General features: G+C 48.2%; 7 protein-coding genes across 9 annotated transcripts; 3 read left to right on the forward strand and 4 right to left on the reverse strand.

Moving 5' to 3' along the window:
* Positions 1 to 605: 605 nt before the first annotated feature.
* On the reverse strand, positions 606 to 956 carry ONS95_006817 (uncharacterized protein; the record flags this gene model as incomplete). Its single annotated transcript, XM_058500295.1, has 1 exon — positions 606 to 956. The coding sequence occupies one exon, from the start codon at positions 954 to 956 to the stop codon at positions 606 to 608; it is 351 nt and encodes a 116-aa protein (XP_058350131.1).
* A 2,261-nt stretch (positions 957 to 3,217) lies between these two features.
* On the reverse strand, positions 3,218 to 4,288 carry ONS95_006818 (uncharacterized protein; the record flags this gene model as incomplete). The annotated part of the gene is made up of 1 exon (XM_058500296.1): positions 3,218 to 4,288. The coding sequence occupies one exon, from the start codon at positions 4,286 to 4,288 to the stop codon at positions 3,218 to 3,220; it is 1,071 nt and encodes a 356-aa protein (XP_058350132.1).
* Positions 4,289 to 6,955: 2,667 nt separating this feature from the next.
* ONS95_006819 (uncharacterized protein) lies at positions 6,956 to 7,988 on the reverse strand (the record flags this gene model as incomplete). The annotated part of the gene is made up of 5 exons (XM_058500297.1): positions 6,956 to 7,132; positions 7,187 to 7,366; positions 7,429 to 7,599; positions 7,659 to 7,867; positions 7,937 to 7,988. The coding sequence occupies 5 exons, from the start codon at positions 7,986 to 7,988 to the stop codon at positions 6,956 to 6,958; spliced, it is 789 nt and encodes a 262-aa protein (XP_058350133.1).
* A 434-nt stretch (positions 7,989 to 8,422) lies between these two features.
* On the forward strand, positions 8,423 to 8,830 carry ONS95_006820 (uncharacterized protein; the record flags this gene model as incomplete). The annotated part of the gene is made up of 1 exon (XM_058500298.1): positions 8,423 to 8,830. The coding sequence occupies one exon, from the start codon at positions 8,423 to 8,425 to the stop codon at positions 8,828 to 8,830; it is 408 nt and encodes a 135-aa protein (XP_058350134.1).
* Positions 8,831 to 10,869: 2,039 nt separating this feature from the next.
* ONS95_006821 (uncharacterized protein) lies at positions 10,870 to 13,486 on the reverse strand. The gene is made up of 2 exons (XM_058500299.1): positions 12,181 to 13,486; positions 10,870 to 12,130 (listed from the first exon to the last, which is right to left on the reverse strand). The coding sequence occupies exons 1-2, from the start codon at positions 12,823 to 12,825 to the stop codon at positions 11,228 to 11,230; spliced, it is 1,548 nt and encodes a 515-aa protein (XP_058350135.1). The 5' UTR covers positions 12,826 to 13,486; the 3' UTR covers positions 10,870 to 11,227.
* Positions 13,487 to 14,589: 1,103 nt separating this feature from the next.
* On the forward strand, positions 14,590 to 15,567 carry ONS95_006822 (uncharacterized protein; the record flags this gene model as incomplete). Its single annotated transcript, XM_058500300.1, has 1 exon — positions 14,590 to 15,567. One exon carries the CDS (start codon positions 14,590 to 14,592, stop codon positions 15,565 to 15,567), a length of 978 nt encoding a protein of 325 aa, XP_058350136.1.
* Positions 15,568 to 17,666: 2,099 nt separating this feature from the next.
* Positions 17,667 to 24,520, forward strand: ONS95_006823 (uncharacterized protein). Of its 3 annotated transcripts, XM_058500301.1 has the most exons (6): positions 17,667 to 18,377; positions 18,467 to 18,720; positions 18,770 to 19,466; positions 19,514 to 19,565; positions 19,761 to 23,169; positions 23,291 to 24,520. In XM_058500301.1, the coding sequence occupies exons 1-6, from the start codon at positions 18,375 to 18,377 to the stop codon at positions 23,949 to 23,951; spliced, it is 5,076 nt and encodes a 1,691-aa protein (XP_058350137.1). In that variant the 5' UTR covers positions 17,667 to 18,374; the 3' UTR covers positions 23,952 to 24,520. The 3 variants fall into 3 exon arrangements, with proteins under 3 accessions (XP_058350137.1, XP_058350139.1, XP_058350138.1); XM_058500303.1 differs by having other exon boundaries at positions 18,770 to 23,169; XM_058500302.1 differs by having other exon boundaries at positions 17,667 to 18,720; positions 19,514 to 24,520.
* The last annotated feature ends 115 nt before the right edge of the window (positions 24,521 to 24,635 follow it).

Below are 24,635 nucleotides of genomic sequence, written 5' to 3' on the forward strand. Positions count from 1 at the left end.
TTTTGAAAAAGAGGAGGAATTTTTTTAGCTCAGGTGCCGAAATTCCCATTTCGTTGCCCTTCAGCGGGGCAGTTTCCCTTAGCGCCAGTCCCTTCAGGCTCCAAAGAACTTGTCCGATGGCTTGCAAATCCTCTGTTCCCTGCCTGGTGAGCTTGCAAAGTCTCTGTTAGAAGGGGGGGGGTTCTTCCTTGGTGCAGGAGGGCTGGCCTGGTGACATCGCCACTATCACTTCACAAGTGTACAACGGCACATTATATTTTAGCACTGCAAACTTCATACGATCATTATTTAAATAGGCAATATCAATTATCATAAACAGAAGAGCTTCATATTTTCTTTTGTTGACAAGGAAAGAACTTTTGAAGATGGGGCAAGCTGGGTCTTGCTGGTTCGCTGGTTCCGCTAAGCGAAGTTCAGGCCGCGGTCACTGTTGCTTCAGGCTCTGCAGCTAGGTGCGAGGACTGAACTCGACACCACTAGCTCTCTATCTGACAGTATTCTACATTCGGACGATTTGCGTCGTTATAATTTATGCACTACGGGTAGTAGGTCGACCCTGTAATGTGGGCGTCCACCATAAACCCGCTGCGAAAAGAAAATTGATCTTAACCTTCGTCCTCCTCTTGATCCTCATCCCCATTCTCTCTGTGTGCGGTGCTATTTGCATCCCACTCTGTGATGTCCTCCAAGGAACCTCTTGTTAGATTTTCTGCATCTACTGCATCGATAGCCTCTTCCAATTTCGACCCTAGCAGCGCAAGAATCTGTGTCCAGTGGTTCAAGAACTTGAGCTCAGTGGCATGCCACCCAGTAACGGGTCGAAGTAAGATACCAAGGTTATCTGCTATTTGGTCGTCTATTTTGTGAGTAACTAGCTCTTCATAATCCCAAGGGCGATCTGCGACCAGTTTCCCCAGCTCGAAGCTTTCTGTGACTCTGTCGTGCAGTAATCCCATTCACCCAGCCAGTTTGTCTTTCTTTCCAACCAGATCCATTCGCTCAGATAGAAGCATGGTTCTTTCTTCCTCCTCCACTTTAGCTGCCAAGGGGCATGCTCAGACCGGTCTCCTCACCGACGCATTTTCTACCTCGACCTCCGCCTCTTCATCATATTCAACGTTTGTTGGGTGTGCCTTTGACCAGTCGAGAGTCCCTACCCTTGCAACATAGTCCGCCCCGACGCTATGTGGAGGTAGGTGTTCGGGTAGCGTTGAAGGATCAGGGGTAGGAGGAAGATGGTCTGTCATTGACGGCCGTCCGCGCCGGCGGTACAGCGTTCGGTCGTTCAGGTAAAGTCGCAGGACAGAGCCTTCAGTCGTAGGATGGGAAGGGGTTGTGAAACGGATCGGCAGCAGGGACCACAACGGCTTGAAAACCGCTTCGCTCCTGTGAGTAGTATGGAATCGACAGGTATACATTTGATTGGCATAGGATGTGCTGGGAAGTTAGAGGTGTCAGAAGTGAGCCTTAAAGTCACAAATCGATCAAGTGACATTCACTTCCACCAAACGAGTGATTTGGGGTGCCCGATAATTGAGCCACGAGAACACAGAACTATGTACCTAGTCATCAAGAGGAATTTAGGAATGGTACATATACCGATATGAAGTGATGCATTTGTTCATATGATAGTACTAATTTACAGGCAGCTTCTCCTTCTGGATAAACATGGGCAAATCGATGGCGCATATCTTTGGCTGCGAACGAACCTTGAAGAGATCTTCCGTCGAAGGTCATCAGAATGTAGAGGTTTGTCTGCACGCACATTTCTGACGCTTCTCTACGTCGTATCCAGCAATTTTTCACCAGAGCAGTATGCAGACTCAGTCGTATTGCTGAGATTCACTTACGATATTGAAGCATGCATCGGCGCCAAAGGCAGGCGTGGACACCATATTTCGTCCGTTTCTTTGGCGGATAAGAGAACTTCCAAAACACCTCCATGCCCTCAAAGTTACCACTCGCTTTGAGGACATATGAGGAGTATTGGTTCGGGGCAGATCACGAGTCATTTCAAGTGAATATCAAACCGGTACAGGGCTTAACGATGCAACTGGCAGAATGAAGAACTAGAGATGTGTGACCCTATACGGATACCTCTCTACCTGTACCACGCCTAATCACGTGGACTGACCACTAGGCAGCTTTGTATCTGTCTTATCAATGCTTTCCAAACTACGTTTGTGACGTCTTTAGATGCACTACCTAGGGCAAAATCTTTGAGTTCGTCGCCCATCGATCCCTCTACAATTTGATCCATCAGTTGAGATCGAATATGCAGACAGCAAGAAGAGTTCAAAGCCCGATATTCAAGTGCCGTCGCCCAATAAAGTATTGGACATCGGATCTACCCCAACAAGTAGGGTAATTGTAGTACAGGCAACTGGACAAGGTTCTCAATTGAACAAGCTAAAGTCTCTGAAGTACGACGAACTATTGGGTCTACATCCTGATAGCTGCCAATGGATCATTTCAATCAAGGCAAGCTTCCTACTATTTCTATGATGCTACTAGCTAACTGTTACAAGAAGCAAAATAGAGATGCCTTGTAAACAGACCGCGGATACGGTGCAAAGTGTGCAGCCGCCGTTGATGTCCTCGGCATCGGGATGGCTCTATTCCTACCCGCTTATCCCGATCCAAGGCCACGGCTTTCGAAGTCTTAATAGCATTATCCGAGTCATGACCGAACAATCATAGATGCTCCTCCTGCCAAATTAAGAGCCGCTGTGCTAAGAATCATAGAGCTACATATTATGCCTATAGCTAATGGCAACAACTCAAGGATATAGATCTTGCGAGATGATCTTACAAAATTCAAGAAAGTACTAAGAACCTAAGATTAGTGCATTATGAAACAGTTATTATAAGATAAAGGGAACCAGATGAAGTGAGCTAGATAATATAAACTAGGTAAAGTGAACCAGATAAAATAGACCAGATAAAGTAAACTAGTTAAAGTGAATAAGATTAATTAAATAAGATTAAGTGAATAAGATTAAGTGAATAAGATTAAGTGAATAAGATCAAAGGAACTAGATGAAGTAAACTAGATAAAGTATATAAGATCAGGTAAGTAAACTTAAGCAGTTAAGATTAATGAAATATAATAATCTGATTAAGATAAGCTATATAAAGGAATAAGCTATCTGGATCAGATAATATAAATAAAATAGATTCAAGTATGATAAATGTTGTTTTTTTCTCGTCTGCGAAGTTATGGAGAACACAACTCAATGTCTGATATTCCGGTCGTGTCTCCATTGCTCTTGTCTTCACGAAAATGTTTCAGTGATAACACATTCATTGCTTGCTTGACTATCCCAAGAGGATAGAAATGGCTCTCAATAATATCAAGGCACAATTTGGTGATAGCTGGAGTATCCAGAGCTTCGGCTTCGTTGGGTTTTTTACTGGCATTATACCAGTTACTGATACCTCGCTTGAGGGCGTCTTCTTTGACAATGTTGTGTTCTTCCAACTCGTTGCGCGATGTCTGGACTGCTTCGGCAAGCTCTGTACTTGCGCCATTCTCTGGAGCTGATGAGCTGACATCGTGTGACTTCTCCTCTGCCTTCTGTTCGCCGCCGCCTGGTTTGGTGTTATTGCCCACGAGATCTGAAGCAGCATTACCACTTTTGCAACCCGTCGTAGCCTGAGAGTGGGTCTCGTTGGTCAATGCTTGATGCTTTGGTGTCATAGGGGCGGTACAGAGACTTGACGCAAACCTGGCACCTGTTTCCGGAGTGTCTTCCGTCTCATCCCACTGTGTTCCAGAGGTGTCTTTGAAGTCCATGTTAATGTAATCAATGTCTTCCGCGGATTGCAACTCCTCTAAGGAGTCTACAGAGCCCGCGAGCTGTACGATAGCATGACTGTATTCCATCACTTCTTCCACCGCGATGAGGAAGTCAGATGTGAAGGGGTTCTTCATGATCGTGGGCTTTTTGGTTACCTCTTCGACCACCCTCTCGCGCCAAATTCTGACAGAGTCACCTCCGTCTTTCTCTTCGTGCCGAGCGCTGTAAATGATCGCTAAGATCTTGTCAAATGCCTGGATGATTTGCTCCCCAGAACGTCTGATGCCTTCTTGAGCTGCCAGGCCGTTGCCGACCTTTTCGAGTAGTGTTTGTGCGGATCGAAGAGATTCTTGCCTCTGTAACCGTTTTTCCTTTCCTTCCAAATCGTCAAAATGATACCCATCTTCATCTGAAAACTCGTCTGAGGATGTGTTCCTAAGTTCCAGAGCCTGGACCACGTGCCCGTAGCCCTGGGTTCCAAACGCCATGAGGCGCTCAGCCAAGATCATGGCGTGTCCTACCTCGCATAGAAAGTCCGTGGTATACTCGGCAGCAAGCAGGAAAGGACGGCAATCCAGGATCTTCTTTGTCCGGGTCCACCAATTTCCAACAGTTCCGGACCTCGGTCCCCAAACTGCTCGGCCCAGTGGTCGAAAGCCTTCCTGATAGTATCAGGACGGCGTACCCAATCCAACCTGCTGCATTTATCGTCGCTCTCTTCAACATTGACTGTGGAGTCATCGTCTAAAGGGGACATCTGGAGAGAGTCTGCCTTCAAGTCTTGATGTTGGCGAATAGCGGGATATTGTCCTCGTAGGCATGGCTGAACCTGCACGAAATCTGTGAATGTCTCGCGAAGCTTCTCGATTGCGCTTACCGACATAGCGGGAAAACTCTGCTCTTCTGTCATTAAAGATGAAAGATCATTAATAATTGGTGTTCGCTTGTCGTCTCTCATGTTGCTTACTGCTACCGTGAATTGGGTCGGGGTCATCTTTGGGAGTGGGGGCGGAGATGGACCAGTCCTCGCTTTGGTGCGTTTGGCAGGCTTGGGAGGCTTGGGAGGCTGCGCCTATATCCTGGTGATTGTTAGTGACAGTAAACGGACCCTTATCAAGAACTCAGACGAAGTGGAATCCCTATGCTCTTTTTTTCGGCATGGCGGCGCGTGCTCATTGTCCGAATCCGTGGTCGACCTCTTGCCCAGGGTGGTCTTCTTTCCACCCATAGCACCCCTCCCCAGTGTGCTCTGCTGTCTATCTTGCTCTGGAGAAGTGAAAATTAACACCCGGTTTGAAGGAATTTCGCTCTCCTTGAAGATAAAGAATGGCTTGGCCAAGACGAAGGTGAGGTCTCTTGCCGCTGGGTTCACATTCATGTGTAATTTGCCTATGAGCAGAACGTTTTCGGTGCATAGAATACGATAAAATAATTGAGGAATCTTGTCTCGAAGAAGATAGTTGACTCTGCTGGGGCTTCGATGAGGTGATAGATGTAAATTGGGAGAATCAGATGAATAGAGACGACGTCAAGCTGGTGTAAATACGATGAGACGAAGCAAAGGAGTGAATACCATTGCCCTGGGGAAAAAAATCAGTCTTGAAAACTTATTAGCGTCTGGGGATTCACTATATTAGTCCCCTCACATAAAGATGTAGTTGGCCATTATCTATCAAGAGAGTTCGAGCAACAAACACACTTCTGCTAGAAAGGGAATATGGGACCCCGAAACAACTCAAAAAGTACTTTACTTATCCTTTTTCGATTTTTGAGATTCTGTTCTATCGTGTTCTACTACTAACGTAATTTTTCAGGCCTTGTGTACAATTATTTCATTGAGGCTTTAAAGCGACCACCGCGACACCATACAAACCCCGTTCTTTCAGAATACGAGCAAAGTTCAAAGATACAAGTAATACGGACATAACGAATGCAATACAAACGTAAAGAGCTGCATGTAGTGAGCACTTCCTGCGAACTGACCCTCTCTCTCTCCCCTCCCTCAACTTCCCTTTCTACTACCGCTTTGCTGAATTTCTACTTATTTACCTCTTCTTCGACTCTTGATCCAGGCCAACTACTTTTATCGCCTCTTGTGCTTTCGGATTATTTCAGCAATTCTTGATTGTGCAGTTTTCCTTTTGTAACATAGACTGCGCTGGGACAACTCTCAAAATAAGGTCCCCTATAATGATAAATGATCTGCGGAATCGGATGGAGAGCCTGAGTGTCAAAAGAGTGGCCAATAAAAGGGCTTAGCAGCAGATGATAATCACTTCCTGCTTCGCCTACTCGAGACTAGGGTAAATCGAACTGTCTACGACAAGCGAATTGTCCGCGCCCGTGTGTATAGCTAGCTACCTTGATATCGATAACAAGAACCCTGACAAAGCAGTATTTGATATGAACATCGAAGAGTACCCCAGTAGGGTCGATTAGCTGAGCCTGCGTGGCCTCAAATGCCCAGGGTACCTGCAAACTAAGAAGACCTTAAGTTCGAGCTTCTGATCAGAGTAGTGATATTTATAAGCGCTGTATTTCGAGACTCACGATTGATCTCTTCTCTATACAAGTTAGAGAAAATTCAAGGCATGGCTTTGAAAGGAAGGCCAATAAGAAGTAAAAGAAAAGTACAAGAGATGACAATAATGGAGGACTATAAGACTACGATGGAAACAACATAGAGAGAGCTATAAAGTACTACAAAAAATAAGAACAAAAGCTCTCAAGAGAAAGAGTACTTCATGCCCTCAATTGCCAACCGAGCATAACTCTTGATAAGGAGTGCATGTTGCCGAGTCTGGTATGTAAACTGCTTGAATGAAGAGAGAAGGCGGTATTGGCAAAGGACTTTTATTTGTAATCTACCTTCGTTGCTGTTAGATTTCATGTGATCCTCAGTCACGTGAATATCGAAGGCTCTAGAATAGAGCTTGATTTATAAGGCATAGAGAGCTCTAGAAGCTCTTCCTTACGTATATATACCTACTCTTGACCTACCTTTAGACGGTCGAGGCATGCGAAATATAAGAATTTGACAGTTGCCGAAGAAGAATGATATAAAGCTGTGTCAGATCACAGAAAGTTGTCTTTTGATCTTTGATCACCAGCCATTGACCCAATGGACCATTCATATGACCCTTAGTGAAGGTGGCCTAATTTTCTTTCTCACCTTCTTCGGGCAGACAACCTTGATATTCCCCGCCACCAAGACCACTTTTGATCTGATCCTCGAGCTTTTCGCCCTTTGCCTTGTCCAGAATATCGCGAATATTCTTGCGCCACTCCTTGAAAGTCTCGGACTCAATGTCACAAGTCTTTTTGTATTCGATCTTTTAGTAAGTTAGTATGTTTTACTAATACCATCAAAACTGGAGACCATATACCTCATAAGCCTTCTGAGCAACTGCCACATTCCTCAAGATCGTGTCAAGCTCTTCTTCGGGAGAGAAAGCGTGAGCAAGAATTCCAAGATCAGACACCAACTGAACGCGCTCCTCTCTGCTCTCATTGATGGCGATCAGCTGTGCGTCGAATTTGCGGATGTTCAGCTCAAGGATTGTCCTCTGTTGTTACAGAGCGATCAGCTTCAACAATGCCACATATCGTGCCGATAATTGGTACCTACCAGATCGTCTGTATCGCTTGGTTCGATACTGAAAAAAAGACCCAGAGTGAGTCGGGCAATCTCCTTGAGCGTAGCTGCGCAAACAGGATCCGCGTTGTACTTGCTACCAGGGTCACGTAATTGGTTGCACAACACCTGGAAATAATCTCGAGCTAAACTTGTCATAGCCTCCTGAACAAAAATTGTTAAGCATGTCCAGTTAACATAGAGCACCACGAAGATATCCCCACCTTCCATTCGAGTGGATCGAATGTCTCAGTTCGAAGGATCCCAGAAACGTAATCGACAAAGGCGTCGGGATCTGGGGCGCGAGGCGAAGTGTTCATGGTGGCTCGCATTTCCGACAGCATTCTGTTGCCCTCTTTGATCGTTCCTTGACATTTCGCGTTCCATTCTGCTGCCTCCTCAATAGCCGCTGCTGCCTTTCTGACTGAATCAACTATTCCAGACGCAAGTTAGAGGTAACCAGAAGTTCCAGAAGGATTAGGTGAGGGTGGGTGTAGCCTACCTGGATCAGAGTCCAGTTCCTTGCTGTTGCCACGTGATCCCTTACCGGACATTTTGTTGTTTAGTGTTGAAGGGAAAAGGCTGATTGGAAAAAATGAAAGCTTTATATGCAGCTGGGCGGCTCGTTGGGGACGTGAATCAGTATCACACGTGAGAGTCTAAGGCTACCAATCTCTTTTACTGATAGGATTGACCATTCACATCGCATGCGATAGGATAATAGTTTCTGATGATTCGATAAGCCAATGTATAGTCATTTGTCACACTGCACTATGGGACGCTGTGGGGAAAGCGAAATCTTGCTTTAGGTTTGATTACACTTTCAGGCCCTAGGACAGCATCAGGGTGAACTCTCGTCCGTTCAACGATTTTGAAGATGCTGATGGGAATATATCATTCTAGGTTTATCATTTCCGGGCAGAAACAACAACGTAAGAGCCATGTGAATGTCCTGCAGCCTCAGACCTGTGCCATAATCTCATAAGATATGACGCACCCTAAGCTCAATTCTTCCGGGCATGCGGAGTCCTCGTCAAGACTCCGCTTTGTCCACCCGCTTCTCTGGCCAAGCAGACATCTTGTCAAACTGCTTCACAGTCAGGCCATAAATTACCTCTTACGCGACACAACTAGCTCAACAGGTGGTCTCATGGATCACCAATCCAAGCCCAATGAAACAGTTTACTCTTACCCAGCTATCATCAACAGTACAAGAATATCCCGCTGCAACAAATCTATCTACATTCTCTTGCTTCATATCTTGAGTAGCATCTCCATCGTCGGGATAGTTCCCCATTTCGATTCTGCGCTTGTAGACTTTTGCGAGGAATTTGAGACCTGGGAGCTACGTAGAACCATGCCAGTTGAATGTTTTGTGACATCTACCACTAGTTAGTATAAGTGGGCAATAATACTCACAAGTCTCGCGAGATCCACGCACTCGGCTCAAGTCTGCTCTTGTTCCTGGTTGAGTATGTGTGGTTTTGGATGTTGAGGGCTGGCGGGCTTCGTAGATCCATCTGCTACTTCAAAAAGGTTCACTGTCCCATGAAACTGGAGGTTTCACTCCTAAAATCTCGTTGAGTGCTCGGCGGGCTTGAGGAGGATATCGATAATCCAGGCAGCGAAGACGACGAGCGTCTCAAGGAGTGGAATTATGCGATAGATGTAGTCCATTATGTTATGTGGGTATGCGATGGATGTTCTAAATAAGTGAATCGATGTTGAGGCTGGGAGAGCATTGCCGATTGTCGAAGAGACTCGGTGATGAGAATCCGAGTAAGAGCCTGGCAGGGACGCTCACTTGGCAAGGCTGAGATTGACTGGTGAATGAACTCAGCCTTTGTCATGTTTGTAATAGGCGTATACATCGCGACCATTAGAACACTTTAAACTCTCTTCTGTTTGCTTCTATCTTTTTTCATTCTATTCTTTTTTCCAAACTTTGATGGGAATGTCAAATTTCCGGGCTTTGTTTACATCCCGTAAATAAGCGAGCCCAAGCCAAGGTTATTTTTCCGCGACGCCTTGCTTATCCCGCACAAAACCGAATCCATAAAACAATCCGATCACAGCTTTCCCAAAACCTCTCTCTTTTCGTGCTAACACCAGAGTCTCCCAATAACCTTGTACTCTTCTCTTTAAATTACGAAAATCTAATCGCCGCCTTAGCTCAACTTGGACCCCCGCTACCCCGCCAACCCCCTATCATGAGTACCAACCTACATTGAGTACTCCACTCCCTCTCACAGCCCAGCATATATCTCAATATTTCTTGATACGCATCTCTCGATTCATCAGCTTCCCGGCTTTTGTAGCGTTTGATCTCGGCATAACTAGGTCCGAGGCTGAGAGCGGCTGTGATCTGTGTCAGAGGGCTTTCAGTCAGTGGTCGGCTCAGAGTGGGTTCGAAGCATTGGTATGAGAACGTGACAGAAGGCTGAGACTCTTCCTAGAGGCAGAGACTCAGGATTGGATACTTACGCGATTTTGATGAAATTCTCCATGCCTGCATCTGGTGTGGAAGGTTTGGATGTCGATGTCAATGTCGATATCGATGTTGAGGGAAATACACATTCCAATGACCCTATAAATGCCGATCTGGAGGCTGATGATAGAACAGAAGGACATCGAGTTTCGGAGGAGAGGATACTCAGCCTGTAGCCTGTCAGCCAGCTTGTCTTGTGCTTTATTCTGTTCCAACACTTTATCCAGCTGTTTCTGGGTCATCGCACGGAGGGATTCGAGTTTGATACCCTGTCGTGGTATCAGCATTACTGTTTTCACTGTGCGCGCTTTACTGTATTTCTGGAGAGCGAGAAGAACTTAGTGGGGGAGGGGAAATGGGAGGAGGGAGCCGATAAGACATGACGGCAGCGTACCAAATTCATACGACTCTCATTATCCACCTCCTCCGGCTCAAAGAAATGATACAGTAACAATCTATACCACTCCTGATAATGAACCGGTAAACTCGTACAAGTAGCGAATTCAATTGAGGTCCATTTTGAGCGTGTACTCCTATATCGAAAGACCTCCAAGTCAACTTCCCATTCCTTGTCCCACCTCATTTTTAACCCGAATTGATCGATTTTCAAGAAGAATGCCATGAAAGAGAGCGGAAGGACATACCCCTATCTCCAACGTTGCATATGTCTCTGGCGGATACTTTTGATCGACTTCCTTCACGACAGACAGCGCGGCTCTGGATCCCTCGTTCCCAGGGTCGCGGGCAGGACCGAAGAGTGTTGCTTAAAGTGGATGTGCCTGCATGATATGTGGCAGAAATTGGATTTGGACTTGGATTCAAGGACGAGAAATGGACCTGAAGATGGTTGCTCGATACATAGAGTGGAGAAAAGGTGGTTTGCGAGATTGGGAGAACGTGCCGAATTATTTTCATAACATCGAAAAAAAGTGCGTCCCACCTCGTCAGTGAAAGTCGCGAGCGCGGATATGGATGAAATTGGAAAATAAATATTGCTTAGTCTCCACCACGGTCGCGAGATGTGGTAAAGCAAGAAAGCGACATTCACACGGGTTAGATGTGGTCCATTGGGGAAGAAGTCTTGTGGTCATTCATAACGTAAACATATTCATTATTCGACATTCTTCGTTTCTAAACATTGCTCGTCAGGCATGAAGTAAACAAAGCCAATGCATGCACCATCAACACCAGCAATTTCATACCCTCCTCGCAGACGCCTACCACAACTCCAAGATTTGTTATCCAGACCAAGGTAGCGCATCTCGATCACTTTTAACCTGAAAGACCACTGCTATATATGTTCCCTCATTTCCAAATTGGACTTTCCTTCGCCTTCTTGAACAAATCACTCAACCCTCTCCTCCGCCTCCCAACGCCATCACTCTTGACCTCACCTCGCCCATCATCGACACGATTCGTGGTGCCAATCTCAACCAATCCACTCAGTACACTTGGACTCATAGGCCCAAGAGGTGGTAGCGGTTTATTCTTAAACTGGGTGTCCAGCCTGATACTACGGAGGTGTGGAGTCGATGCCGCTGGTGTAAGTTTGTGGCGCGTTTCGTAACGCGGAATTTCTCGATGAATTAGGAGGGGTGGTGGACGAGGTGGAGCCTGGGAACCTGGAGAGCGGAATGGAGAGAGGAGGTTTGATGGAGGTTGAATTTGAGACTGGGACTGGAATTGAGGAGGGCGTGGGGTTGTGGGTAAAGATGGCGGACGACGGTAGTATGTGGATGGCTGTTGCTCCTGCCTTTGAATTGGGAAGCTATGGTGGTTGGAACTGTTGTTGAAAGGACTAGGCATCAATTCTGTCTGTGCAGGTGCAGAAAGTGGCGCTTGGGTCCACAATGAGGTTTGCATATCTGGGTACGGAGGAGGTGGCCTTTCCGGAGCGCTTTGAGAACGGTTCTTTACTGGCCTAGGAGTCACAAGCTGCTCGTCGATTGTGGCATTGAAGACTGAGAGGGGTGTCGCACTTTGAGGATCTTGGTTTCGCTTCTGCCTAGTTCTTGACACTGGTGATGATGGAGCTGTTTTTGGACGGCTTTTTCTGGTACAACGCTCAATTTTGAGCTGGAGTTGCGAATTCTGCTCTAATAGGGCTTTAGCTGCTTCTTCAGCCGCTACAGCTCGCGAAAGCAGTTTTCGGTTGCTGTCTTCTATTGCAGCAATTGTTTCATCGACAACTTTGATGACAGCTCGGGCCTGGAAATTAGTCAGTGGGATGCAACACATAGTCTTGCATTTCAGCTTACACTCAGTTCGGTCGTTTGAAATTCCATGCTCGAAGGCGATATATATACTATCTTGTTGGAACTTGGTGGTGCTGATCTCCTGGATGGTCTCGTAACCAGAGCAGTATCCTCCAACTCTGCAATGAAAGAGGAGTTGGTTGATGAATTGGGCGAGTCGTAAGGGCCAGAAGTGTACATCTCAAACACCGACTCTACTGATGATGATGGCGTCCGACCTGCACCCGATTGCTCCCATGCTGTCTGCTCCCAGTCTCCTCGACCAGAACTATATTCCCAACGCTCATCTTCTCGAGGGGAGAGAAATTTCAGGCTTGGAGCTGGTCGAACTCCTCCGGCTCTCTTGGACCGGCGAATAGATATTTGGACTGGCCGAAGGAATTCCGTCGATGTAGCTTTTTCCAGCTTCGTTGATTGCCGGTATTCCATATCTCGTGCTGGGGACTGGTCGGATTGCCATTGTGATACAACATGGGGCATTGCTGGTATGGTTTCGACTGATGGCGGGTTCATTGGGGATGACTTCTCCAGACGTCTGTTGGTCCCTCTCAGCCAGAAACCACGGCCATATATTTTTCGGTGCACAAGCGAGCGAGTAAGGAGGCTGAACAGGCTGTAATGATCACATCTGAGGGCACTCTCAAACATAGAACGTCCCTCGAAACTCAAAGCCGCAACATATGAATAGCTCAAAGAGCAAAAATAAGACGAAGAAAACTAAAAATGGGTATGGGGGCGACATATATGAGAGACGTGGACAGCAAGTGCAAGCGGATCACAGTCAGTCGTCCCCGCATTTCCCTGCACCGTGATTTATGCGGTGCCAGTCCAACGGGACGTTTCACTCCAGGCTGTGCCATTCGATCGAGATATCACCCGGGCATTCTTTGCGGTATAGAAAGGAGATGCGCGGAAGCACATTGGATAGGACGGTGGTCGCGTCAATGGGTTCCTCGCGCGTGAGACGCCATAGATTTTCGTCTGGAACCGCCGGGCGGTTCCAACAGGTCCCCCTGCATGCGACCTGGCCATGTCATCACACCATTAATGCTGTCAACTACAAGCCTCGACGCCGCAGCCATACTTGGATGTGATACGAAGCGCAGTTGGTGATGAATGAGGAGACTTGCTGACGAGAGGTGACGATGGCTTTGGATGAGAAGAGACGGTGGGAAGTGACGGGATGAAATTTGTGGCTGTGAATTCAGGTACAGCCGCTGTGAGAGCTAACCGAGCATTGTTGACAGGGGCAGCGATTGAAAATTTCTTGATCAAATTTTGAGGAATTCTTTTGGTGAATAGTTACATGTGAAACATACTTAACAGAGAGTCTGGAAGAATGCCTTGTACAAAGTGGAAAATTCATCATGGAGGTTATGTTGAAGGCCGCATTCTGATATTGACTTCTCAGAACCAATCGAGGATTCTCGCTAAGCAGGTAGGTCAAAGTTTTGCTGGCCTACCATAAGTATTTTACAAGGGATGATTAAGGTTCAGGGAATTAAGTTTACTAAAGAGATCTCAGCTTCAAAGGATTGTGGAGGTCATCTTCTCTTTAGTCCCTTAGCTGGAAACGGACAGCATCGATATCGCGAAGAGTCGATAGTTCAGAATGACATAGCGAGGGACCGATGCAAGAATTAAAAGGAAAGGCCTGAGTTCTTCAGAAGTTGAGGGATGTTCAACTCAACTTTCAAAAAGGCCTCTGCTGTTAGCTAGGTATTTGTGGTAAAGGATGGCTTCCGGTGTTGGCATCCATCAGAAGAGTGGAAGCTATATAAATGTCTTTTCTTTGCTGCAAACTCTTGAGAATCCGAAAAAAGCATAATCGTGAGATATGATGTTTGATTCACTTCCTTACCTAGAGAGCGTCATCAAGAAAATATGTTTATAGTTGCTCTTTACACAGGCTCCACACCCACGGAAAGGAGATCCATACACGTGATCTCACAAATGCAAGACCCTACCAAACACAACAAATTAACGCGCGCGGTAGTATCGAACCTATCAGTTGTCTTTCATTCTTTGCAACAGTTCCAATGCATTAATGCACAATGACCTGTCGAATCAAAATCTCCTCGTCGAAGCTGCATGTCAACAGCGTCTAACGACCCTGTGAGAAACGCCAAGACGCTGAGTTAAGGTTAAATCTTAGACGCCCAAATTTCTGATTGGCGCTGTTACGAAGCTCCCAGCAACAGTGCCGTAGGTACCAAAACACAGCTCAACCACCAACCACCACGTCACACATCAACTCTGCCTTGCCCCTTACCCACTTCAGGCGCGTCCGCAAACATCTAAACGCAGCTGCAACCGCCGACCAAGCTTAGCTTGACGAGGCGGACTAAGCTTACCTGGAATCGAAGCAGCGAATCGAGGCAGCCAGGTTCTGTGACGGCAGGCTTCACCAGCATGGATAGGCATAGCGGGAGAGACAGGGAAAGGAGGGAGAAGAGCCGCTCGGCGTCCTACGATTCGGAAGAAGAGCGACGTCGCCGAAGAAGAAGGGAGAGGAGGGAGAAGGCTGTTGGAGAAGCCGGTAGACGGAACGAGGAGGGTGGGAGGGACAGACATGGTGGTGATAGGGAGAGGGACAGCAAACGCCGCCGAACACGATCTCGATCTCGATCTCGCTCACGAAGCCCTGCACATGAATCATCACGCAGAAGTGACCGCGATCGCGACTCCAAGCACAGAAGTACGAGGGAGAGGTCGCCGTATCGAAGCAGCAGTGGCAAGGACAAAGACAAGGATAGAGAGGGTTCAGCCTCGGCGACACAAGGACTTGGACATGTCAGTCGGAAGGCTAAGGGACCACTGCCGTCGCAAGCTTCGTCTTTCCAGGCCAATGGTGGACCGGAAGGCGTAGGTGCAGGTGCCGTGGTGGTTGCAGAGGAGAAGGACAAGCAAAAGCCTAATTTTGCGCCTACGGGCTTGTTGGCTGCGGCGTCGAATTCGGTCACACAGGCTGATGGGAGTGCCATTGCACTCAAGTACCACGAGCCTGCCGAGGCTAGGAAACCTCCTTCCAAAGACGACTGGAAGCTATTTGTCTTCAAAGGTCCTGAGATCTTGGAGACCATTGATCTTAGTCTGAGGAGTTGCTGGTTGGTGGGAAGGGAGGTTGCGGTTGTGGACTTACCAGCCGAACACCCGAGTGTGAGTAAACAGCATGCGGTCATTCAGTTCAGGTATATTGAGAAGAAGAATGAGTTTGGGGATAAGACGGGGAGGGTCAGACCATATTTGATCGATTTAGATTCGGCGAATGGGACGGCGTTGAACAAGGAAGAGATTCCACCGAGTCGGTACTTGGAGTTGAGGGATAAGGATATGATTCAATTTGGGCATAGCACACGTGAGTACGTGCTTATGCTTTCGAAGAGTTGATAGGATCCGGGCAAATAGGCACCGAGGTCTTGGATCTGGGACAGGGCGATTTACGGTGGCGATGTTCCCATGCCACAGTCGTGGTATACGCAAGCCTCGATTATGCAAACTTTCCACATGCCGTGTCCGTAAGTTGGGGTCCAGCACCAGGTGAAGCCTCCTCTCCGAGTGTGAAACCTCACCAGTATTCTACACACGCTGCTGGAACCCTCGGACTCAGAAATGAGCGCTTTCACTCCAAACCACGTCTTAATAGTCAGCCTTTGTCAACGCCCAAAGTCAACCTGCAACAGTCATCGTCCGCCTCGACGACGAGAGAGCCCTGAGACGCGGAGTCAGAAGAGGGCACACGTTCACCAGATAAGAAACGTACGAGAGTATAGCTCTAGCTAAAGTGGGATATTCGCTGGCCTGAATCACAGAATAGTACAGCACACCCGAAAGTCTCTTCATACTACAAAATGCTCAAAATCAAGTTGAATTTCTGTGTTCCATTTCACTGTTTCTCTTGACACCAAGTCTCTGTCTACGAGTATCTGTTGCTTTCATTCACTTCCCTATTTCGTATCTCTCACTTGCACATTACTTCCACTTCTCAACAAGATGGAGCGTCATCTAATGGTCCTGTGAAGTACAGTACAACGGCTACCTGGAAGTAACATGCCATCGAGAAAGCCTTGGCTATTATCAATATTTCTACCGGGAACAGATCCTATTCATTGTTGTCCCAGAATGTCACCCGTTTAACGTCACCGAAGCCTTCCTTTCTACCTAGTCTGAACTACCCTCGCAACCATTTTTTTCTATACCGGGCGAAGGCAATGCAACGAGAGCATGTCGAGGTATTCCAAGGCGAAGAAACTTCTCTTGCCCTTATTTCCTCTCTTGGTCTGCTGTCTACGTCCATCTTTCCCGTTTCGTCGATGTTGTGATATCAAGATCAAAAAGTACGCTTACCCAGCGTGACACGGAGTCATACAACACTCTAGCCCCGGCCGGCACTTGCAGTACCGACCCCACTTACCGCGCTCTCCGTGTCACTTATGAAAAGTAAGGTTAAATGGGAATCAAGGTAGCTAGCAAAGAGATGCAGATGGTGATGTTGTTGATGATGTTGCAAAACCTGGGGAATGGTAGGTTGAGTCCTACATGTGACTTGCCATCGGACTCCTGAGTCACACGACCCCCCACTGGGAACAAAGTACAGGACGGTGATGTGGTACAGTAAACGGTCTAGATATCACCGTGTCACAGTGGAACAGCTTATTTCACGAGGTGATATATTGGTCACAGAAACGTTGCGAGGCTAATTTATATCCTCCGTCTCGTGGAGGGTGCTGTGTGAGGATGACTTGTCACTTTTGTTTAAATTTCCTTCCTCTTTCCTTCTTCTTTAGGTAAGGCTTGTATATAGTCGGACAAGATTAGATGCCTTCCTACCGGTACTGAAGCTCATGCCAACCGCACTTTTCCCAGCCAGAACCAATAGGGCTACAGCCATACAAGTTGTCGGCGATGCAGTCATCGTTTCCACTGCAAGCTTGCATTTATTCATATTTCTCAACTCGAGGATGAGTAAGTGACTTCCTGGATTGATGCCGATAGGTGACGTGACGTGGTGTCTAAATGCGGTACAAATGAGGCTCTTCGAGACTGCATATTGGGGGCGATATGTATGAGATGAGCCTCAAAGGGGCAGCTGAAGGTAGGAAGTGGAAGCCTAGATATACTTCTATTCAAGCCAGATTGCACTCTGGCACGACATATCATCCAATGATATCACGTGTGGTCTCCCATCTCATCATCCATTTTCTCATCCGTCATCACTTAAAGTTTTGCTCTGTCCAGTCCTATCCACGAGGTCCATTGCAATAAGGTAAGATGTCTTACCCCCAGAGTCGAGTCAGTCGCCCGGCGAGGCGCATGCCCACAAGGCTCCTGCCGGACCCTTACTTCGTTACCCGGGTAGTGCATTGCCTAGGTACTTCCGTACCCTGTAGCGGACCCCTGTGAGCTCCTATTCTGGGCCAAGCCACCCGTCTCCCCAGCCCTAAAAAGCTCCTAGCCACCCCCTAAACCCCTTGCGCTTCACCAGCTGCAGAGATCCCACAGTGGAGCGAGATCGTCCATCTAACCAAGTGAGACAGGATGCGCAGCCCAATTGCAGCTGACTCCAAACAGGACTCGCCTTTCCCTCTCCCTCTCATCTCCTCTCCTCTCCTCTCCTCACTCACACCCTCATCTCAGGGCGCCCTTCATCGCTCTTTCTCCTCGTGTCTCCCATCTGGTCTGCCATGCTGGTGCCCTGCCGTGACTCCCAGTGGCGCACTGACCGTTGCAAGTCCCCGTGTGACTAACTGCTTTGCGCGTGCCACAGAGTATTGCACAGCACCCTCAACTCTAGTCTGTACACCGAGACCACAGCATAGCATAGCAAGTACGTACCAAGCTAGCTAGGTAGACTCCAGTCAGGCAGACGTCTTAACTTTCCCTCTGTCTGTCTCTTCTCTACCGATCAACCAATCTTCTACTACGTTCCTCTGTATCTGGACTGGATGCCCTCGAGCTGCCCTTGATATTCGGCGGTCAGTACAACCGCAACCTCTGTGTACCAGGACGACCATGACCGCTACACCGGACGGGCGAACTGGAGCATACGAAAATATATAAGTAAGCTGCATGCCGACCTGATCTGCAGCGGAAAGGGAACGGAGACAAGCATCAGACAAGCATCAGACAAGCATCAGACAAGAAGAGAATAAGAGCAAGCAAGCTTCGAGTATCGGAGACCAGGCAGAGGTGCAAGCATGGTATGTTCTCTCCTGCAGCTTACCCATTTCAACAATTACCCCTTCCTACCTTGCATAAGACGAGTCAAGGTTAATCGTTGTACCTGCAGGGCTCCGCAATCAATCTCGACGATATCAAACGCTACGAAGTCACAGAAGTCTACTCCCACCCCGATGCCAAAGTCGATATTGTCCTCGTCCACGGTCTGAATGGCAACCCAAGAAACACATGGACGGCTCCAAATGGTGTCTTCTGGCCTAGCCAGCTTCTGCCAGCTTCGTTGAGGAATTACCAAGCGCGCATATTGGTATATGGATACAATGCAGACGTATATACATTCGGTAGCTCGAAGGGAGGTCCAAGGTATGTCTAGTTAATTGACATTGTATGGAGAAGTGCTGACGGAAAATAGTTCGGACATGATACATCAACATGCACAAACACTTCTTGCTAATCTAGCTCTCGAGCGGAAGAGTGAAGAGGTTGGAGAACATCCCATCATATGGGTAGCACACAGCTTGGGAGGAATACTAGTCAAGCGTGCACTCGAACTATCTTTCGACCTTCAAGGCAACCATGACGATGATCTACGATCGATATTCGTTTCAACATTCGGTGTCATCTTCCTAGGAACTCCACATACTGGAGCCGACCCCGCGAAGTGGGGTTTGATACTCCAGGGCATGGTCAATGCCATGGTCCCAAAGAAGCTTTTCGAGACCCACTCCCAACTCGTCAAAACCCTGCAAAGTAACAACGAAATCCTCCAGAATATCAACCTCCGTTTCTTAGATCTCTACCCTAACAGGTTGCGCATATGCATGGTCCACGAAGGCCATCCTACAGATCTCAAAGGCACCAAACATCTCATCGTTGACCAGACAGCCGCCAGTCCTCAACTACCCGATGTCCAATATTTTGGTATCGAAGCTACGCATTCGGGGATGTGCAAATTCGGGAGCAAAAATGCGCCGGGATTTACGAATGTTTCTGTTACGCTGAGGTCGTGGGTTCAGGAGTGTCCGGAGTTTATCCAGACGAGGTGGGAGGCTGAGAGGATGTTCAGGAAGCAGAAGAGGGAGGATGAGATTGCGCAGCTCCAGAGGATGGTAAGAATTCTTGGTGGCCCTTGATTGAATTTTGCTGACTGTTGTAGTCTGGACTGTTACCTGGTACTCCGCATCTGACGAGTACCCCGAATACACCTGGTAGGTCGAGTCCATATCCAACTCAGCCACCAAGCATGTTGCAAGGTCCATTCAAGGACGGTTGAAGGGTTGGCGAGGCGTTATTCTTGCTCGTTGACGCATCTCTTTCACTCATTTCTATGTTACTTTGCAAGGATTTCTTTTTGCTCAAAATTGCTCAAATTGGTGGATCAGGGCTGATTTTCTTTCTTGTAGATCCGGGCTCTGTACATAGTTCAATGGTCATTGCGAAATCAACCATCAGTATCGCACCTGATGACCCAGCACAAGATGCACCATACTTTATCAAACCATCCGGCTTCCGTCCAAACTCTCTTTTTGTAGGTAGGGAAGCTGAGTTGGAACAGATGCACAAGATGTTGTTTGACAAGAAGAGAAGAGCTGATGGTACATCTGCTGTTCTGCTGCAATCTCTCCCTGGTGGAGGTAAGACTCATCTAGCACGACAGTATGTGTATAATCACAAGGACGATTTCCCTGGTGGGATCTTCTGGTTGCGAGCTAAGAGCGAAACGGAACTTGCAGCAGGCTTCTGGGATATCGCACGCAAGGCAGCGCTCAAACACCTTGTCGGTACCGAAGATGCCGCTTCTGTGGATGATCCAGAACAGTTCATCAAGATGGTTAGGAAATGGCTGAACGATCGCCATGATTGGCTTATGGTCCTCGATGGGATACATTTTACGCACTCGATGCTGAGGAAGTTCATCCCTGATAGCACGAATACGAGTATCATATATACCTCGACCGAGAAATCAGTCATCGGGGATCATCATTTCATGAATCCACAGATGATCAGACTACCGCTTCTTTCTGCGAGAGAGGCTCAGAGATTACTTCTTCTTGAGCTAGGGAGGACAGAACCATTTGCGAAGGATGATCTGAGGTACTCGATGGAACTTGTTCAGTCGATGGGTTTCCTGCCTGTGGTTATCCATGCAGTTGCTCGACGACTGAAGACGACTGACGAACCGCTTTCAAAGTTCGCGAGAACTTATTCGTCGGAACCAAGACTCAGAGGTCTAGGCACGTATATTGCGGTAGTGGAGCAGTTGAAAAGTCGAGGTGCAACAGAAGCGCTAAACTTGATCAATATCCTGTGTTTTTTCAGCCAGCATATCCCAGTCGAGATGATTTCCCTAGGCTTGAAAGCACTTCCTTCAAACGTTTCCGTCAAAGCCTTCGAACCTGTGTCAGGCAATTCACTGAACAACACCTTCAAAATCCTCAACACATTCGCCCTCATCGATCGCAACGACCATGAGCAAGACTCTGACAAAGAGGCACCAGTCCAATCATCACAACATTCTCAAAGCTCAAAGCGCAGCAGAGATATGCTAGCAGACAACGTTGATGTCATCCGCCTTCACAGCGTCGTCCAAGGCTTTTTCGCAGACACCCTCGCCGCGGACGGCTCCCTCCTCCTTTGGCTAGACCGCGCAATCCGTCTCTTCTGCTGCAGCTATGACATGGCCAATGAGCGAATCTCACGGAAGACTCACGCGGGTCTAGTAGAGGACTACAGACTGTACGAAATCCACGGCAACAAACTCTTTGAACATCTGAGCAAACACCTCTCTAAGCGCCTCTCTGCCGCTCAGAAAGAAATCCTGCAAGAAGCAGATGACAGTCTAGCCCAACGAATCGTGTCCATCAGAACGGAAATCGATCGCCGCACTCCTGAGAGCTCGAGTGTTATTGTCGCTGGTAATGGGAGTGGTAGGGAGGTATTCCAAACAAGTATCTTCGATCGCACGAGTTCGTCGAGTGATGCTGGACCTGAGACACCGGGAAGATATGATGGTTTGAACCTGAAAGGTGGCATCTCGACGTGGGGCATGGAGCCTGAAAAAGCGCAATTCGAATCGCCTGTGAGGGATAAGGATGACGAGTACAGCAAGCGCATGGACGCTATCTACAAGCAGCATTTCCCGCTCCCTATGCCTGAAGATCCGGGGTATGAAAGTGATAGGGAGGAAGCGGGGATTATTGCTGTTCCTACTGGCATCCAGTCACCACCGACTTCCCAACCAGTACCGCAGTATGTGAGGCTTGACAGTCAGAGACCGGTGAGTGTGGATGCACAGTGGGAACTTGTACAGCCAAGACATCAACATCAACGTCCAAGAGCTCGACCGATTCCAAGTCCGCTGTACCGCACCCTCCCTTCAATCAAGAACAAGAATGGAAATCTCGACTACCGCGCTGTGAGTGCTGGTGCGATAACACCACATGTCAGTCATGACCAAGCACATGGTTTCCTCCAAGGCGGCAGCAGTACTCCTACTTCGCGAGGAACATCTCGTGGCCGGCTCTCATTTTCTAGTGGAGCAGGAACGGGAACGTTAAGTGGACAATCTGGTGCGGAAGTCAGTCTTGCGCGGATGAGACAGAATAGTCCGTTGAGTCCTAGAGGGGGAGGTATGATTCAGGATCGGAGTCGGAGGTCCAGTTCGCTCAAGCCGCTTGAGCGGGTTGATGACTGGGAGAGGGATGGAGAAGCGAAGAAGGAGAATCAGAGTCAGAGTCTGAGCCAAAGAGGTAGGATGATGACTGGTCTGGCTAGCTATGCTGCTGCTGTTGCTGGACCTACCAGAGATACGGTCGAGGGGCTGAGGGACTTGGTACGTTCTGCTGTTGGTGGGACTGCTGCTGAGGAAGAGGGAGAGGGGGAGACTGCTGTCGTTGATGATACTCCCGAACCCGATCACGAGCCCAGCGTCCGAGAAAGACAAGAACGGCACCATCTCTCAGCTATGGAATCACTGCAGAAGATACCTCATTCATCAGCGCACCAAACCTCCCCAGTCCTCATGCCGCCTTATCCTCCGTCGCCGAACCTCACGCCTGCTCGTGGAGATGGAGAGCAGTATTTCGCAACGCAGGAGAACGGAAATGGGAATATCTATCCTAGAAGAGAAGGCTTCCCGCCCCTGGAGCTCAACAACGCAACTGCAAATACAAAGCTTGGCCCCACACGTCCTATCAATTATCATGCACGCGAAACACAATCTGAATCTTTGCCTGTGAGCTTAATGACTTCGCGGTCGAATGTCGATGCTTATGGAAATACAGGATTTGGAGTTGGATTTAGCCCTGATCTTGGGGGTGTGCGCCGTGGAGTTGGCAATGGGGATGGTGAGAACGAGACAGATCTTCTAAGTCTCTCGTATCCTGGCGTTAGGGTCCATCGACGTCCTGGATTCGTTGACGGTCCGTATGTTCCTGGACGGTCGGAATTCTCGAACATGGATCTGGATTCGGATCCGGGTACAGGTCTAGGTATCGGCGTTGGAGATGGGAGGAGAGGGTATGGATATGGCCATGTTAATCAGAGTCAGAGCCAGCCGATGACTCGTGATCCTTCTGGTCAATCTGGACAGTCTTTACCGATGAGCGATATCCAGGTGGGTGGGGTGGTGCAGAGGAGTAGGAGGTCGAGTAAGGCGGAGACGGAACCGGATTTGAGGGGGTCGGTACGGGATGGTGGGATGGGAATGGGGAGAGAAACAAGTGGAGAGCCGGGAAAGGAGAACAGGAATAGGTTGGAGTTTGCGAGGGCGGCGTTGATTGAGAGGTTGGATGAGTGGGGGTTGGAGGAGAAGTGAGTTCTTAGCTTTCCTTCCAGGAGTCATACCCTCTTGATTCTTCAAATGTTTCCTTTTATTGCCGCAGACCTCTCCTTCTTTGCTCATACAATTTGGGAGGAGACTAATAGATTCCAGCTCTCCACCACACCCACAACCCCAATCCCCACGCAGACCATCATTCAACCCCACCGCACCCACATTCGCCCCCTCCTTACCACCCAACCCAAACAATCCAAGTCCAAACCCAAACACAAGTCCCTATCTGTACCCCGAACCCGACATACCCTCCCCATCATTCGCTTCCTACACTTCTCCATACCCACCAGATAATGCACCGAATCCGAACTCTGCGTACGGAAGTGGCTATCAAAGCCCAAATCTACGCACTTCTCCACAATTCCAGCAACAGCAACAACCAAAACAACAGTTGTATAATCCCTCCTCCCCACCCCAACACTACCTCTCACCAGATCTCCGATCCCGATCCAGACCAGTAACCTCCCCACCACAGCAGCCATCTTCCCCTCCCCTCGGCGGCGAGAGAATGGATCGTCACTCTTCTGGCTCAGGGTCAGGTAGCGGTGGTGTCAGATATACGACTTCGAATGGAAGGGGGATGGGTGTGGAAAGAGGAATGGGGATTGAGAGAGGGATGGAGAGGATGATTGCTTTCGGTGATTATCCCGAGCCGGTGGATTATGTGCTTGCGAGGGAGAGGGTGCTTAGGAGTTGGGGGGAGAGGGAGAGGAGGGTTAGGGAGGCGAGGGAGAGGGGCTTGGGAAGTCGTGCGTTGTGAGGTAGGTGGGAGGGCGGAAATGGTGGAGATTTTTAAGGACATTGAGTGGTCTTTATTTCTAGTGAGAGGTTGGGGTTGAGGGGGGTTTGAGGTTTTTTTTTCCACTGGTCATGTTCTTTTTTTACTTTTCTTGTGGACTCGGCGCTCGGATTTGAGATCTTGAGGGTTTGAGATTTTGAGGCGTTTGGGGATAGGTTGGGTGGGTGGGTACCTGCATTATACGGCTTTGGTATGGTGTGGTTGTGATAGGTAATTGGTTGTACTGGCTTTAGTTGTGGCATTTACTTGGCGTAGGTGGAGGTGGATGGGGAAGGTGTACAGAGATATCTGGGGCATTTTGAAGGGGCATTGCAGGTGTATTGAGAATGTTTGTGCAGGGCATGGTATAAATAAGTGCGTGGAGGGAGAGGGATATGGCGTACATGAGCTGGAGATTAAGGATGAGGTTGAGGGTGTAAGATGGAGATGTGAGATGGAGTTGGGGGGAGGTGCATAATATGGCGTAACATAGCTACCTACTTAGCAGAATATACATGGGGAGAAGTAGAGAGAATAGAGACAGAAGTTCATATATTCCGATTCTGTTCTTGACTTCGGACAATTTGCTTTGGTGAGTTTGCACTTTGGAAAGTTGAGATAGGCTTTCCTCTGGGGGCTTTGGCTTCAGAGATGCTACAGGAGACT

The sequence above is a fragment of the Cadophora gregata genome (assembly GCF_030347475.1).
Source record: "Cadophora gregata isolate MNR1 chromosome Unknown scaffold_18, whole genome shotgun sequence".
Lineage (NCBI taxonomy): Eukaryota > Fungi > Ascomycota > Leotiomycetes > Helotiales > Ploettnerulaceae > Cadophora > Cadophora gregata.